Source organism: Pan troglodytes, chromosome 14, assembly GCF_028858775.2.
Source record: "Pan troglodytes isolate AG18354 chromosome 14, NHGRI_mPanTro3-v2.0_pri, whole genome shotgun sequence".
Lineage (NCBI taxonomy): Eukaryota > Metazoa > Chordata > Mammalia > Primates > Hominidae > Pan > Pan troglodytes.
Genome location: NC_072412.2, coordinates 65,627,689 through 65,644,327, shown reverse-complemented (window position 1 = coordinate 65,644,327; position 16,639 = coordinate 65,627,689). Strand labels below are relative to the sequence as shown.

At 35.2% G+C, this 16,639-nt stretch overlaps 1 protein-coding gene across 5 annotated transcripts in view; it reads left to right on the top strand.

Annotated features, from left to right (window-relative positions):
• DIAPH3 (diaphanous related formin 3) overlaps positions 1-16,639 on the top strand; it is a 490,848-nt gene that overhangs the window by 182,250 nt on the left and 291,959 nt on the right. For all 5 annotated transcript variants that reach the window (XM_054665348.2, XM_054665347.2, XM_054665346.2 and 2 more), the window contains 3 exons: positions 3,706-3,810; positions 7,001-7,309; positions 8,095-8,209. In XM_054665348.2, coding sequence (XP_054521323.1) covers positions 3,706-3,810; positions 7,001-7,309; positions 8,095-8,209 — 529 coding nt within the window. The remainder of the gene's footprint in view (positions 1-3,705; positions 3,811-7,000; positions 7,310-8,094; positions 8,210-16,639) is intronic.

Genomic DNA, 16,639 nt, shown 5'->3' with positions numbered 1-16,639 from the left:
GTTTCTCACATTTATGAGCTTTCAGGTTGGTGAGTGTTATTTTGACAGTTTTATATTACAGTGTGCAATTGGTATGGTAGACAAACCCTATGTGGTATGTAAACCTAGAGGAAAGGTCCCTCACCTAGTCATGGGTGGCCAGGGAAGCCTTCTCCGAGGAAGTGATGTCTAATCTGAGCCTTGAGGAATCAGTATGAAGAACAACGCGAGATAGCCAAGAAGGATGCATATCTAAATTTCTTTTGAATTTCCTATACCTATCTCAAGCTGAGCATATCCAAACCAAATTTATCTTTCTTCTCCCTAAAAACATCTTTTCCCCCTGCATTTTATAACCTTATTTATTTTCCCCAAATAACAACACTTTTTTTCTAGCTTGTAAAACAACAAAACCCTGTAGTCATCTTAGATACACTCCTCTCGCTCATTTCCTTCATTCGGTCAGATACTAACATTTTTGGATTCTGTAGTCTTTTTTCATTTCTTTGTCATTACCCTCTCCTCCACCTCAATTCAGGAAGGCCTTCAGTTCTCGCTTGGATAACTACAATAGCCTCCAAACCAATTTCCATGCCTCTAGTATGTCTTTTTCAGCCCATCTTTCACACTGCTGCTGGTTGAGTTTTTGAAAGTAAAAATTTGATTATGTTGTTTACTTATTATACATACCCTAATAACGCTCCAGGATTTTTAGGAAAAGAGGATTAACTCTTTGGCTTATTGCAAAATTCCTTTCAGCAGTTTTATTTCTGTGTTCATCTCTGGCTTTATCCACTTCAGTTTGTTCTCATACCTCTTTTTGTGCCCCCTACAAAATATTGTTTGTCATTCATCCACACACTGAAATGCTAGTGAGTTTTTCAGACTTTGAGGTCAAGCATCATTCCTCCAGGAATCATTCCCCAGCTTTCAGTCTCTCTCTGTCTCTCTCTTTATTGCTGGTATTTTTAATTGATTTAGGGTTGTTAGTTTGCTTTTACTTCTCCATCAGCCACTGTGCTGACTAAAAGTACACTGACCATATTCTGTTTAACTGTGTCTTCAGAACCTACCACTCTGAGGGGGCATATCTCGGGTGTGTTGTTAAATATTTATTGCGTAATGGGAAATAGGTAGATTAGGGCCAGATCCTAGAGGGTTCTTAGATAGTAATGATTATAATGAAGTCACTGATAGTTTAAGAACAAAGAAGTCATGTTATTTGAGCTGCCCTTTACAAAGAATAGCAACATTCAAAAAACAAATCTTGTAGGGGGAAACGTGTTTGGTTTTGAAAATATGTTTTTTCGTCTGTCTTGAAAAGTTTTCATTAAGTGGTTGGAAATATATTCATGGACTGATTTGTAGTCTGGAATTCAGATGAGAAGCTGAGATGTTGATAGGGATTTGTAAGCCATCCGTGTACGCATGGTGATTTAAACATGGCTGTGGAAGATGAGACAAGCAGGAGGAGGGTGAGGAAAGAGTCCTATAGAATGCCAACATTAGTGGGTTGGATTTTGTAGAAACCCGTAACAGGAATTGGTAGGAGCACTCAAGGAGTAGCAGGAGAACCAGAAGTGTGTGTTGTAATGGAACATACAGGAAAAGAGGTTGAATATGGAGGCCTATTTGTAGGTATTTATGCTATAGAACTGGCCTGTCTAATATGGGATGGTGGAAATGTTTTATAATCTATATTGTTCTACATGGTAGTCATCAGCCATATGTGCCCATAGTGTACTTTTTAAAATGGCTGGTGTGACCAAGGAACTGAATTTTTAAACTTTATTTATTTTTGATAATTTAAGTTTACATTTACATAATCATTTGTGGTCAGTGGCTATGATATTGAAATAGCATGGCCCTAGAGAGATCACCTAAGATGAGGCTGAGAGCAGTCCAGGGAATTTGGACTTCTGGAATTGGAATTTGGTAAGTCAGCGTTTTTAGAATGAATTATAGCTAAGTGTGATAGATAATGAAATGAACAGAGTTCAACAGGTCAGAAAAGTGAGTGTGGTTTAAGAATACCCTTTGAAAAAGTTGACTTTTAAGCTAAAGAGGGATTATGGTAAGAGGGGTTATAAGGAGTAAAATGAGGGATGAAAGTACAGAGAGGTAAACTATGCAAGGGAGGTGTGAAGGCAATTGATTTAGCAATTCCTTAGGGGGAAGCACTGGGTGACAGGAGAAGGTGGGCGGACCTCTGAGACTCATGCGTGGCTTGTTTTGTAGTTAGTAATTTGATTAGATATAGGCTTAGAATCTTTTTAATTATTTAACGGTAAGAGGGGTTTGTAGGAGCCGTAGTAGTTGTGGGGAATGGTAGTGTTGCTGTGGCTTACGTCAACTGAAGGACATTTGGACAGTTTTTACCTATTAGTTTTTGTTATTTTAATAAAGGAACACAGGTTGAGACTGAGAGAATCAGTAGTCTGAAATTTACCTTCCTTCCCTGTAAAATGGGAATTAAAGCAGTATTTCTTATTTCACAGAGTTTTTGTAATGAAATTAAAGAATGCTTCTTTTTATGCTTTAAAAGCTATAAAGTATGGGGAGAGAGAATGCATGTGTAGGGTTGGGGGTATGTGGAAAATCTCTATTTTCTGCTCAGTTTTGCCGTGAACCTGAAACTGCTCCAAAAAATAGTCTGTTAAGTAAAACCGTAAAGCATTATCTAAACGTTAATTGCAGGGAGGTGGCATAGTTTCATTTGAACTTAGACTCTGAAGGCGGGGAATCTGGCTTTTTAATCTCACATCTTTTACTAGCTATGAGGGACTAGCAACTGCCTCTTAGTGTTATTAAGGACAAAGTAAGATTCCCTTTATAAACTAAGTAAAAATAAAATCCCTTTGTAAACGGTAGAGTTCTACATTGTTGTTATTTTCCTAATTAAGGTTTGAGTGTATTTAAAATGTGGAGGCCACATTTGTGAGATAGTTGCATTTTTTTGATTGATTTTTTTTCATTTTTCTTAAGAAAGTCAAATGCTTGTGTTTGTGAGCAAAAAGGAGGTTTTTAGTCATAATAATGGCAAAGTTGAATGTGTTTGAATGCAAGATGAGAACTGGTGATCAGTGGATGGATATATAAATTATTATAGAAAATTCACTGGATTCACCAAATTTTATTGTTTCCTTTTTTTTCCAGAAGGTATTTCACTAGGGACTTTGAAAAATTAATTTATCATTACTTTCCCAAAGATATCAGGAGATATTATGTTGTTATAAGAAAAAAAGTTAGAAACTGAATAGAATGGAGTTGTTTAGTAATAAAAAATATTAAAATGAAGTCCTCTAAATCATGTTGATATACTTCAGATAAGTTTCAAGAATAAGTTTTTGCAGGTGGAAGACGCAAGGAATTTGTACAATGCTTTGCTCTCTATTATTTTACACAAAGTCACAATAATATTTAGAGACTTTGAAGAAAAATGCCAAGGTTGCAGATAACTGTGGCCAGTTTGCTCTGCAGAGAGAAGGTCACAGAGTTGTCTATGGCTTTTTTCTGCCCCCTTGTGAATGAACGATTTTGGTTGGGACCTGGAGGGGCCTAGAGAAAGACTGTAAGTGACTTTTCAAAACTCTATCACTCCTTTCATAAAACCAATTCAGAAATTTGTGTTCTACCAGCAGATCATTCGAGTCATATTTCTCTAAGAAGAATAGTGCTTTACATTTTCATCTTCCTGTTTTTGTTATTATTTTTAATTTGTTTCAGTTTGAAAAAGAGTTTACCGACCACCAAGAAACTCAGGCTGAATTGCAGAAAAAAGAGGCAAAGATTAATGAGCTTCAAGCAGAGCTACAAGCTTTTAAGTCTCAGGTAAAATTCCACTCTGAGTGAATTTGGGTATTAAAAACACAGTGAGGGAGCAAAGGTTATGTTATATCTTCATAGCATCAAAATGTTTAAACTTTAATTTTGCTTGTATATTTTTATAGCATTATTTGTACTGTGTTTTGCTTTTTTTTGTCGTTTTTTTCTATATGTATGTATATCTAAGCTTTTACTAATTAATCTGCTTTCTTATGTTTTGTTAGGGTTTTGTTCCTAATGTCACATGTTTCCTAAGTAATTCAGCATAAAGAGTAAGAAAATCTTTTACTCTCAGATTTGTTATTCATCACTGATCTTTATCCCACTACAAGAAATTATTGCTCAAGCTATTTATTTTTTAAAACCTTCAGCCTAGGGGTCCCTTGCAGTAAAAGATAACCTCTAGCTGAATGAGAACATTTTCTGATAATTTTTCAATTTCCAAAGTAAACAGATTTAAAACATGACAAAAAAGAGAGTAAATCTGGATTATGAAGCAGATAGCTCCCATGCACCCTCTACACATAAAACATTTAGATAGCAAGAAATACGTCATCTGCATGCTTTATGTGGATGTAAGTAAGGAGGTAGAATATTCATAGCTAAATGTCTTCACGTAGATTTACGTACAGGATGATGAGCAATAAGTATAGTTTTGCTATTTTCCTTTCATCTTAATTTACAGTTATGTTGAAATAGTCTCAGGTATACTATATCCTATCTTACTGGCAATTTTGTTTTCTTTTAAATGCTTAGTGGATAGTTTTGTTGCTGAGGCTGTCTGGAGATACCTTAAGAGATAGCTATCTGTTAGTATTCAATTTTAGAAAAAAATTAAAATCTCTTATCTACAAGAAAATTATTCTCATTCATCTTCTTTCTTTAGTGCTGCAAGAGGGAAGTATCACATTTTATTGAATTTTTTTTTTATCTTTCCCATATGGTTCCTTGTCTCTCATATTGAAAGAAACATTTGATTGTGTCTGTACTTCAGACTGAGTTACAGACAGTGGCTGAAATACTTATAACAAGTTTTTCTTGGTCTGGGGTAACGTAAATTTAAGAACTTTCTTTTCTTTTTAATTATGTTCAGTTGAAGGTTTGTTTGTAAATCTCCAGAAAATTCCAGTTTATAAAAAATGTATCCACCATTTTTGAATAAGTTATTGCTGCATAGTGCTTTTACATAAAATGGGAATAAGTGTATGTTTTGAAAGTGAAATTAAATCAAGGAATCTCCTAAATTGTTTTAAATTGTATACAGTGATGACCCATGTTTATGGCTATGAGAAGAAAACCTAGAATTAGATACTTAATATTGGCCACCATATTCATGTTTGAACAACTGGCAAATTCTTTCTTTGGATTCTGGTTTATTTCTTATGAAATGTGGGCATTTATCTTAAGGTCCTTCTTTTTGTTCAAAGCTATGCTGACTATGAAGAGTATGAATAAAATATGTTCTGTTGTCTGTGACTTAATTCCTTTGCTCCTGTAGTCTCTTCACAACCAGGTAGTTTAGGTGCTGGAAAGACATAGTGATGAGCAAGATAGTCACAGTGTCTGGCCTCCCAAACCATATCTTCAAGTCAGTCTTCACACTTTATCAAATGAACTATTCTAGAGCAGAAATTCAGCCATATCTTTAAGACATTGATAGTTAATTATTAAATACGTTCAAAAGGAAGTATCATCTTTGATCACAGCAACCCAGAGTAACACTGAACTGGTTCTTCTTTATACTTAATGGTTTTGATAAGGCATGCTCTTGATTTGTGGCCTCAACTTCTTTTATAACACTGTTTTCTTTGTCATGATTTCAGACGTCATTGATTTCGAGCTTTTATACATGGTCTATTTTTCATAATTGTGCCATGAAAATTCAAAATTATGTAACATTTATTAAATGTTAAAGGTAGTTAGAATTGAAGTTTGTAATTTCAAGAAGCTAATCATATTACAAAAGTTATTTATTAACCCAGAATGTCTTCTTTGTATCCATCGAAATGCATCTGTTAAATTCTTATTATGCCATGGAAACATGAGGACAAAAGTGACCAGTGGACACAGGCGGTTCTTTTTTCACCCCTGATTTTACCTTGCTTCTCTGTGGCATTTGATTCTGCAAAGCAGTCTTTTAGGTGGTGCTCTCTTCATTCATAGTTTTTGACCCTGTGCCCAGTTGGCTTTTTCTCTTCTTGTCTTTCATGCATTTATCCTACGCATTTCTTCCATAGCTGTCATGCACCAGTCACTGCTTTAGGTGCTGGGGAAAGAGCAGTAAATAGTACAAGATAGTCACTTACCTCATCAGCTTATGATCTGTCAAAGAGATAAATGCTAATGATTCCTTAAATAAATTCTCACTTTTGATAAGAGCTATTGAAAAGTACAAGGTGCTATCAGTGTAAAATGAGTGGTCAGATAAGGCTTTCCCAAGGAAGGGACCTGTTAGCTCAGACTGAAGAGGCTAGTAGGAGATGGTCAGGTGAAGAGAATGTTCCAGGCAGAGGGACCAGCATGTACAAGGGCCCTGAAATTAGCATGAGGTTGGCACATACACAGAATTAGAAGAAAGTCCCCTACAAGACCAGATAGCAGGGACTAGATCATGATATACTTATATAGGTCCTATGAAGAATTTTAGTTTGTTGTTGTTGTTGTTTTCTCAAGTGCATTAGGACACCATTGAGAAGATTTGAGCAAAGTCATGATGTGGCAATACCATTTAAGTTCTTTTGTTGAAATCTTATTTCTTACTTATCACTTAAATGCTTGCGCTCCATAGAACTCTGTGCATAGACCCTTTGTCATGCTACATATTCTCACCATACTATGAGTGAACTTCTCTGCTTCCCTGGCTTCAACTGTTCTCCAGAGACTACTGATTTTCGAATCTTCTAGATCCACATACCCATTTCCCTTCTGGACATTTCTACCTAGATGGTCATAACTACCTCAAAACAGGGAATTATACTTCAGGCAATTATGTTTTTATGAGGGAAAAAAAAGCTATAATTATATTCTTAAATTAATAGAAAAATTGTTGGAATTTTGATTTTTGGTTAAACCTTATGAAATTACTGATATGTAATTATTTTTGGTTTAAATGAATACCTTATTTTTGAGTAAAGTGCATATTTACATGTTTTGTAGATATGTTCTTAGTTATGTCTCTTATTGTTTTTTTCTCCAGTTTGGTGCCTTGCCAGCTGATTGTAATATTCCTTTGCCTCCCTCTAAAGAAGGTGGAACTGGCCACTCAGCACTTCCTCCTCCGCCTCCACTGCCTTCTGGCGGAGGGGTGCCGCCTCCACCTCCTCCCCCACCACCTCCTCCACTTCCAGGAATGCGGATGCCATTCGGTGGTCCTGTGCCTCCACCACCTCCCCTGGGATTCCTTGGAGGACAAAATTCTCCTCCTCTACCAATCCTGCCATTTGGGTTGAAACCAAAGAAAGAATTTAAACCTGAAATCAGCATGAGAAGATTGAATTGGTTAAAGGTAAAAGAAATTAATAGAGGAAAATACTTTTACTTAGATCTAAATCTAATTTTGGATTTATATATACATAATTTCTAATGAGATTTAATTTATACCTACATAATTTAATTTATATATACATAATTTCTAATGTCACTAATCAAAGTGACAATAAAATAGCTTTTTTTTTTAAAGTATTGGGACAAATCCCTTTCATATTGACTAAGACTTTCTGCTTTATAAATACAGTGAGAGTTGATGTTGTTCCAGTGGAATCCGATTTGTAATTAAATTGATAATTAAACATTATTGCAGTGAATCCTATGTTTATGAAGTGTTTCTCAAAAAAAAATGATGGTGTTCTTAGGAAATTTTCTCTATTGATAGATGTTGGGAAAGTGTTAACTAGTTGTCAGAAGCTAATATCTAGTCAGATCTTAAGAATTCAGAATCCTGCAGAAAAATGGTTTCATGGTAACAGAAACATGGAAAATGCTGTATAATGTATCCTGCCTGCCAAAATGTATAGTGCAGGTGAAGATTATTAGAGACTATGAGAAATGCAATTGAGAATAAGCTAATTAAATCGTATTTCAAATCCTCAACTATTGGATCATGGAAGCCTTTTCTTCCTAATAAGACCTTAACATCCTGCAGAACTTGTATCTTATTGAACACACTTCGGGGAAAAATCTTACAGATACGACTTTATAAATATCTGCTGACAGCTATGATACTCAGTGTATGCATAGTGCTTGACTTGGGACAGGTGAAACACTCACCTATAGTCTTCTCTCTCATTGTAGATCAGACCTCATGAAATGACTGAAAACTGTTTCTGGATAAAAGTAAATGAAAATAAGTATGAAAACGTGGATTTGCTTTGTAAACTTGAGAATACATTTTGTTGCCAACAAAAAGGTAAGTTTAACATCTTGATTATTTATTAATTTGATTTTAGAATTTTAACGTATACTTTTTATATACCAATTTTCAGAAAACATTATTTTATGAATCCTGTACATGTTATTTTTACATTCCTAATGGGCAAATAAATGGTATAATGAAATAAAGTGCTTAAAAAGTAAATTCTGTTTTAAAAATGCAAAAGGTTAATATAAAATTTTGATTATTAAATTTTCTATATGATATTATTTTTGAAGATATTCCATTGGGATAAATTAGACTTTTGTAAAAGAGGATATTTTCAGTGACAGTTTTGGCATGAGAAGGTCCTTCAGTTTGAAAAATAGAAAAACAAAATGTGTGCTTTCTTGTAGTTAGAATTTTACTACCCTTTAATATTACAGTGACTAGGGGAGCTAGGAGAGGGATAGCATTAGGAGAAATACCCAACGTAGATGACGGGTTGATGGGTGCAGCAAACCACCATGGCACGTGTATACCTATGTAACAAACCTGCATGTTCTGCACATGTATCCCAGAACTTAAAGTATAATCCAAAAAAAATTACAGTGACTATCACATAATTTAATTAATTGCTATGAGTCACATGGGATAAAAATATCAGATTTATAATGTCTTCAAAGTTAGCTTGAAAGAGAAGTATCTGAGTAGGTTATATGATCTTTTCATTAAAAGCAATGGCATTCATTTTCCAAAATGTTTTGTGATAGGTTTTACCTGTGCAGTGTGATTTTTAAAAAATTGTTTAGGTATTACATAAGTCTGAAAATTGAACTTATTTCATCCAATTTCGTGGGCCTGCTACTTACATTTCAAGACTGATATCCACACAGAATTTTTAAGTATTATATAAAACTTACATTTTAGGTCTGTAGTGCAAAACACTTAGATCAATCATTACCTTTTAATTTTCAAAAAGAAATTTTTCACTATAGACTTATGCCACCTATATCCCTGGGCTCATAGAACAAAGGAAGAGGTGGCAGGGAGAGATTGTACTGGATGGATACAGGTCAGAGACCTTTGTGTAGAGGGTTGAGTTGACTTCCTAAATGTTGACTGTTAGCCAGGCACCATGCTAGATGCTTTATGTATCTGTTTAACTTGAGCACAGCAGCCAAAGAATGCTGGCAGATATTTTTAAAATGTATTAGTATTCCTTTGAATGAGTTTCTGAAAGATTAGAATCTCTTTCTAAAAGGTAATTGTAAATTAAGAAATTATTAATGTAAATTAGAAACTCTCTCCAAAAGGTAATTGTAAATTAAGGTAGTTTTCTAGAATTTGATAAAAACAGTTAACAGATATTTTTGAGTACCATTTATCCTGACTAAAGTATTAAAAATGGTATATTTTTGGTCTTTGAACACAGGGAGAATTTTCTCAGCAAGCTCACCCTAGTAAATTTGTGAATAAGATTTTAATTTTACCTTTTGATTATGGAGGATCAAAATTTTCTTCAAATAAGATTAGTGTACTCTTCTGGCAATCAAGGAAAATATATGGCAGTTAAAATTTGTATTTACATGTAAAACACTTCAGAATTTCAGATTTCATAATCTGGAGTTGATTAGTTTTCCTTTTGCTTTCCTAGTAGGTGCAAATGGTGGTACCTAAAAACTATTTAAGTAATTCTGCCATACAGCTACTCTCTTTTTCTCCTTACTCTGATTACTTTCTTAATTAATGAGGCTCAAAAGGGAAACTTGTTAGCATGTCCTTAATTTAGCTGTAGTGTTAGCCCTAAATGAAATAATTGGACCTTTAAAAAATTCTTAAGTCATCTAACTTTAGCCTTGAGATTCAAGGTTGAATAAAAAAATGATGTATTTGCTCTATCTAATACTAGTTAGAAAGATTAAGGTGAAAAGGTGATCATTTTTTGCATACTCCATATTTCCATCTCTCTCTGCCTTTGTACTGCTGGTCCTTTGGCCTGGAATCTCTTTACTTGACTTAGAGGCTGGCAGAGGACTATGATACCTTCTGTCTCAATTCAACTCAAATGCTGCTTTCTTTTTTTTCTGTGACAGTAGATGACATTTCCAGGGGGAACACAAAGGGTGGGGAAGCCCAGGGTTGTGACTCCGAGCCCTGCTAACATTTCTCAGTGGTAAGCAGAGATGAGCTGTAAAGGTGACTATTTTTTGGGGACTTCATTTTAAAGAATAATTCCTAGAAAGCATTATTTGAGGAGTCCTAAGAGTGCTTTTTGGCATTACTGGTCATCTGGCAATCAAGGAGAATATATGACAATTAAAATGTGTATTTACATGTAAAACACTTCAGAGTATTTTATAGGAAAGGCCAGTCATTGCTCCGTTCAGAGAAACAGGATTTTATATAGACATTTAATAGGAAAGATCAGAAAGGAAGGAAAGAGAAAGATGTCCAGAGAGCTTAGACAGGACTGGTCAAGTAGACAGGTTGCTTCATGTGGTCTCTTTATTCATGGCCTGGCTGCTGAGGCATTGGGTCCAAATGTTACATTCACGTATCTCCCTGAGTCCAACATACTTTGTTTGAATCAATTTTGTAATTGCTGCAGAATTCAAAACTATGGCCGGGTGCAATGGCTCCCGCCTGTAATCTCAGCATTTTGGGAGGTCGAGGTGGGTGGATCACTTGAGGCCAGGAGTTTGAGACCAGCCTGGCCAACATGATGAGACCCTCATTTCTACTAAAAAAAATTAAAAAAAAAAAAAATAGCCAGGCACGGTGGTGCACACCTGTAGTCCCAGCTACTCCGGAGGCTGAGGCATGAGAATCGCTTGAACCTGGGAGGCAGAGGTTGCAGCGAGCCAGGATCACGCCACTGCACTCCAGTCTGGGCAACAGAGTAAGACTATGTCTCAAAAAAACACAAAAAAACAAAAAAACAAAAACAGGCAAACCCCCAAACAAAAGTAAACCTGGTCACTTATGTATTGTTCACTCCGAGGTGAAAATCCATTTGTCTTTCCACCCTTTTGCAAGCCAGTGCAGGAGGTAGAGGCATTGGCTGCTGGCTGATTTTCATCACAACTAGGTAGGGAAGGATGGTAATTACTGAAGAATAGTGGGTTTTTTAGAGAAATGGTGTATCTCTGTTTTTCATTGCAGTAGTAACTGTTTGGACTGAGAACCGAGGCTATTTCTTTGATTACAAAGATGGACATTCCATCCCAGGCATTTAAATGATAGATGCCAATCCTTTGTGCTTCCCAAGCATTCAAATTAGGTAGTAAGAACAAAGGAACTGAATCCAATCATTTAAAGAGATCCTTGAAGTTTTCTGTCATGTAGACTTTATTTGTTGTCAAGTAAGTGGGGCTTTTTTCTTATGGTAGACACTACTTTAGGTTTTCAGGACTTCTAATGTTTAGACTACTGGGATTTACAGGTCTAATACACTTAGAGTTGGAAAAGGAGCTAATATCTATATCAGATATTGTGCATACGTGATATATTAGTGCCTCAGCTGGGTTCTCTTCATATTATCTTGTTTAATCTTTAGGGTATCTCAGCTGAGATCTTTTCTCCTGGTCTCCTGATGGCAAAACAATTCTGGCTTCTTGTGATACTATCCAACCCTACCTACATTTACATATTACCAAGATATTCTTGGTAAGGGCTTGGCTCTTTCCTCTTAATTCCTGTTGCCTTTTATTACATTCCTACTTTTTTTTTTTCCAATTAGATCTTACCTATTCTGCTTTTTAAACTGATCTTTGTGACCATTTACAACAACGCTTCTGTGGGAAAGTACCTTGTGCCATATCTGTAGAGGAATAGGAATCCTCTCTAATCCTTTTCCTGTGAAAAATCAGTAATTTTTTCCTGATTCACTTACATCATTTTCTTTTACACTTTATTTTGCTGTTCAGTAGCTCACTTCAGTTTTCTTGATTCTCTCTGTTGTAAGTTTTTGGGAGACATCTTAGCTTTCTGTATTTTAAATTATTCTGGAAATGTATATAAGCACTTTTCCAGATTATCTTTTTTCTTTTTCTCATACCTCCTCTTTCATACCTTCCACTTTTTCTTATTGGCTACCACTGTTCCACTCAATAACTATTTATTGGGTGCATATTGCGTGTTGTGCCTCGCGCTTGACATTGGGGGATACCAGCATGAATAAGGCAGGTGTGCTTCCCATACTCATGTTGCTTTTACATTCCTGATGAAACTCAGTCAAGTTCTTAGTTGAAGCATAATAACAAGGAGTGGAATAACAAATGCTGATTTTTATTTTAGAAAATACTGACATTTTACTAAATTCAGCTTCTGTTAAGACTTAACAAGGTTATAAAAGAAGATTGTTTATCTATCTCTCTGAAATTTAATCATAATATTCATATATTGAACATTTGGTATCATCAAAATAATGCTAATGACCTATGTATTTTTTTTTTTTTACCAGATTGGAAGCATCTGTTGGTTAATTTTTACAGGCTGTTGGAAAATGGATTAGAGTATACTAACAGGTTATTGGTGTTGGATTTGTCAAGTAAAATTAATATTAACTACTTTCATTATTCACAAACTGTTAACTTAATAGGGATTAAAGGGCTTTCTGAAAGTATATGAATAGTCTAATTCACTTAGACTAATTTATTATGAAAATGTGGTTCCACAATTGTTAGCTTTCTGAAGTAATCATATTTTATAACAGGTGTGTCATTTTTGCCAGATAGGGCCCATAAATTGGTTTATAAATTATTTCTCAACTGAATAGTTATGGCATATGGAAACAGTTAATGGATTATCCACTTAAAAACAAATCAAGCTTAGATTTCTGACATCATAGTTCAGTGGACAAAGAATTGAGGAAGTAAGTGATAAACGTGGATTATCCCAGCAACTTGGCGGTGTTCAAGATGTTGCATTGTGTTTGAAACATAATTTATTCCTCTGTACAAACAAATGTGTATAAAATTTTTTAAACTACCTCACAAGGCTACATTAAGGTGAACACATAGAAATATGTTTTTTTGTAATGCATGCTAATAAAGAGATGATGCCAAAATAAATGCAACATGTTTTATAGATAGTAAAGTTTCCTGAAAAGAACAGAATATTTCACAAATACTAATTTGGAAAGATTGGGGAGAAAGTCAGTAGAGAATGAAATATTTCTCTAGGGACATATCATTTGGTTCTTGTCTGTGGCTGAATCTCAAAAGTAGTAAAGACTTAAAGAAATTATGAAATGGGTCAAGAATATCTTATCTTCCCATTAAAGGATCTTATTGTTACCAGTTATAGTATATTCTCTGTTGGGGTGCGGAAGAAATGGAAATTTATTTTGAAAGCTTTAGTGAAATGGGAACTAAAGAGAGAGGCTAAAGACAGTGGATTTATTTAGCTTGGAGCCAAGGAAGACTTGCAAGTCCACCTAATGCTTTGGCTAAATGCTTAGTTACAGCATATCTTTGGTATAGTGTGGTAGAAATTTATGCATTGTAACATCTGTACAGTATACAAAAAACATGTCTGTTTTGAATCCCTATAAATAGACATGTTTCTTGCATACTGTACAGATGTTACAAACAGAAAGAGAGGAAACTAGGGTGTATGTGTATTGGTGTGTGTATGTACATACACATAGCTTTTTCCTTCTTTTTTCTCCTTTCCTACTTCTACTGGAGAAAGGAAAGATATTAGGGTAATGGATTTGACTGGAGTCACTTGACGAATGGTAGATTGGAGGATACTGTTGCTTTTCCATATTACAAGTTGACCTTGATATTTTAATCTTGGTAGCAAGTTCTTAGTGGTGTGTCTGTAGCTATCATCCCTTAACAAAATTATAAAGTTGTTACATTTCATTGTTGTTATCTCACACCTTTTGTCTCAGAATTTATCTTCCATTTTCTCTGTCTTCTGCCTTACTCTCCATTTCACCAGGGCAATTCCAGTTGCCCTCCGATTGCTTAAAGTTCACTTCCCTATTTTAGGCAGTTCTTTGCCTTGTCTGCATCATGTTCTGTCATTCAAGACTCTGACTCAAATTAGTGCTTGTTATTATTCACCTGGAAATTTAAATGAGGCTTATCCTTCTGAATGCACTATTGTAATCTTAGGGCATTAATAATATTTTGAGGCTGGGCACAATGGCTCATGCCTCTAATCTCAGTGCTTTGGGAGGCCAAGACAGGAGGATTGCTTGAGGCCAGGAGTTCATGACCAGCCTGGGCAATGTATTGAGACCTGTCTCTACAAAAGTAGAGATTGGGTGATAGAGTGAGACCCTGTCTCTATTTAAGAAGAAAAATTTGTAAATCTAGCTATTCACTTACCTGTTCTCCCCATTCCCCTCCCCCCCCATTACATACACTGTTTGCCTGGCTAGAAGAGATGGAATCACCTAGAGTTAGAATGGTAACCTGATACCATCCTTGGAACACAGGAAGAGAATAGGGTCAAGATAGGAGAGTCAGAAGTAGATACAGAGGACTTCTTGCTAGATTAAATGCTATATAGCAATTTGGTATTAAATAAATAGTATAGCAAATAAATGGTATAATATAGTAAGTAGTAAATTCTATGTAGCATTTTGATGTTAAACAGTATAGTATATTCTTAGAAAAATCTGTATAAAAATAACTTTATTATATATTTTAGAATCTTGAATTTCACAATTTAGATTTTTAGGTGATTATGCATTCATGTGTTTAGATAAGCTGTTCTTGTCCCTCAAGGTTAAATCATTTGGGCATATGATCTTATAATGTATTCTGTGCATTTAATAGAAGCTTTCACATGTGCGTTGGCATCTGAGTAGGTAAGCCAGGTTAGAGACCTTTTGTTACCACAGCTTTCACTTGTCTAAGTGCATCTCTGTATCTTAAAAGAATGGATGTTTCAAAATCAGACACTTTATCCCAGGATTCTTAACTTGGGGTCTGCAAATAGAATTCTGGGGTCTGAACTTGAATAAGAAAAAAAATCACATACTTTAACCTCTAATTGAAATTTAGCTTTTTCTTCAATTATAGGTAACAAACATAGCAGTACCCATTAAGTTTCCATGAGTACAATTCACATATACTTTCAAAATACATTAGAATTATTTTAGTTAAGTTGAAATATCATTTAAAATGATCAGTATTTCAAAATTAAGGTAGTTATTAGACCTGCAACTAGATCTTGTTATTTAATTCATTAATAAAGAAGCAGATTTTGTTGATTGCTTCCACCTGGAAGCAGACACAGAGATGCTGGAGTGTAAATGTGTTTTTTTTTAAGGGTCAGGATGCAAGACCGGGCGGGAAAAACCTTAGACCATGGTGTAAACCTGATAAATTCTCAGCCAGTCTAGCCAGGAAGGAGCTCTGGAACAAATGATGCCTGTGAGGGGAGTCCCTCGTTGGGTCCTAATGGCAGTCCTTACTACTTGTGCCAGGCTCAGCCATTGGCTGGGGGCTGCCCAGGAGGAGTGTGGCCTGGACTCAAAAGCTAAGGAGGATTCTAAAGGTGCTAACAACTTGAAGCCTGTCAGCTAAATGCACTCCTTGCGGCTGAATGGAAAGTTCTTCCTAAATGGAGATCTGAGCAGCACATCTACATTGCTTCCTCACATGTGTGTTACTATTTCATAAACTGCTGTTTAATGCATTTTGATAGCTGCATTCAAGTATAATTTACTTCCTTTGAAATCCTATGTATTTTTGTTTATGCATTTAAAAATACTATTTTGAGAAAGGGTCCACTTCTTTGACTGTCAATGGGGTCTTTGGCAAAAAAGGTTAAGAATTAAGTGAGCCGAGATCGCGCCACTGCACTCCAGCCTGGGCGACAGAGCGAGACTCCGTCTCAAAAAAAAAAAAAAAAGAATTAATTTAGACTCTCTCATTTGTGCAGTGGTGAGAGTGAAGTAACATCAAAGACCTGGGCCTGAGCCTCAGCTTAACTGCTGCCTATTTAAATTTATGTTGCCTGTTTTGCTTTTTTTTAATTCAAAGAACCAATACATGTAATGAAATATTTCATCCAACTTAGAATAATGTTTTAAGGCAGTTTCAACATCAGACTGTCCATTTTTGAATCTCACTTTAGCAGACTACTCTAATGCATTTATTAATAAAAGTATACTTAGGTCAAATCTGGACAAAATATGAAACTCATTAATTAGATAATAATAAAACAACATATTATTGATGTATTTTTTACTAGTCAAATGTTTGCTTATGTTACTTTATTTGCTCCCAGAAACATTTATGTGAAAGAATCAAGGCAGATATTGTATACATTTATATATAAGAAAGTTACATTCTTCGGTGAATTTCAGCTAAAAGAAGCAGCCCCTCTGAATGGAATACAGATCCGAGTCTAAAGCCATTGCTCTTTGTGCTATGCCATGCTGCTTCTCTGATTAAAAGAAATCCTATTATGTTTTATTTAAAGTGCTCTGCTTTGATTTAAAATAATTTTCCTCTCATC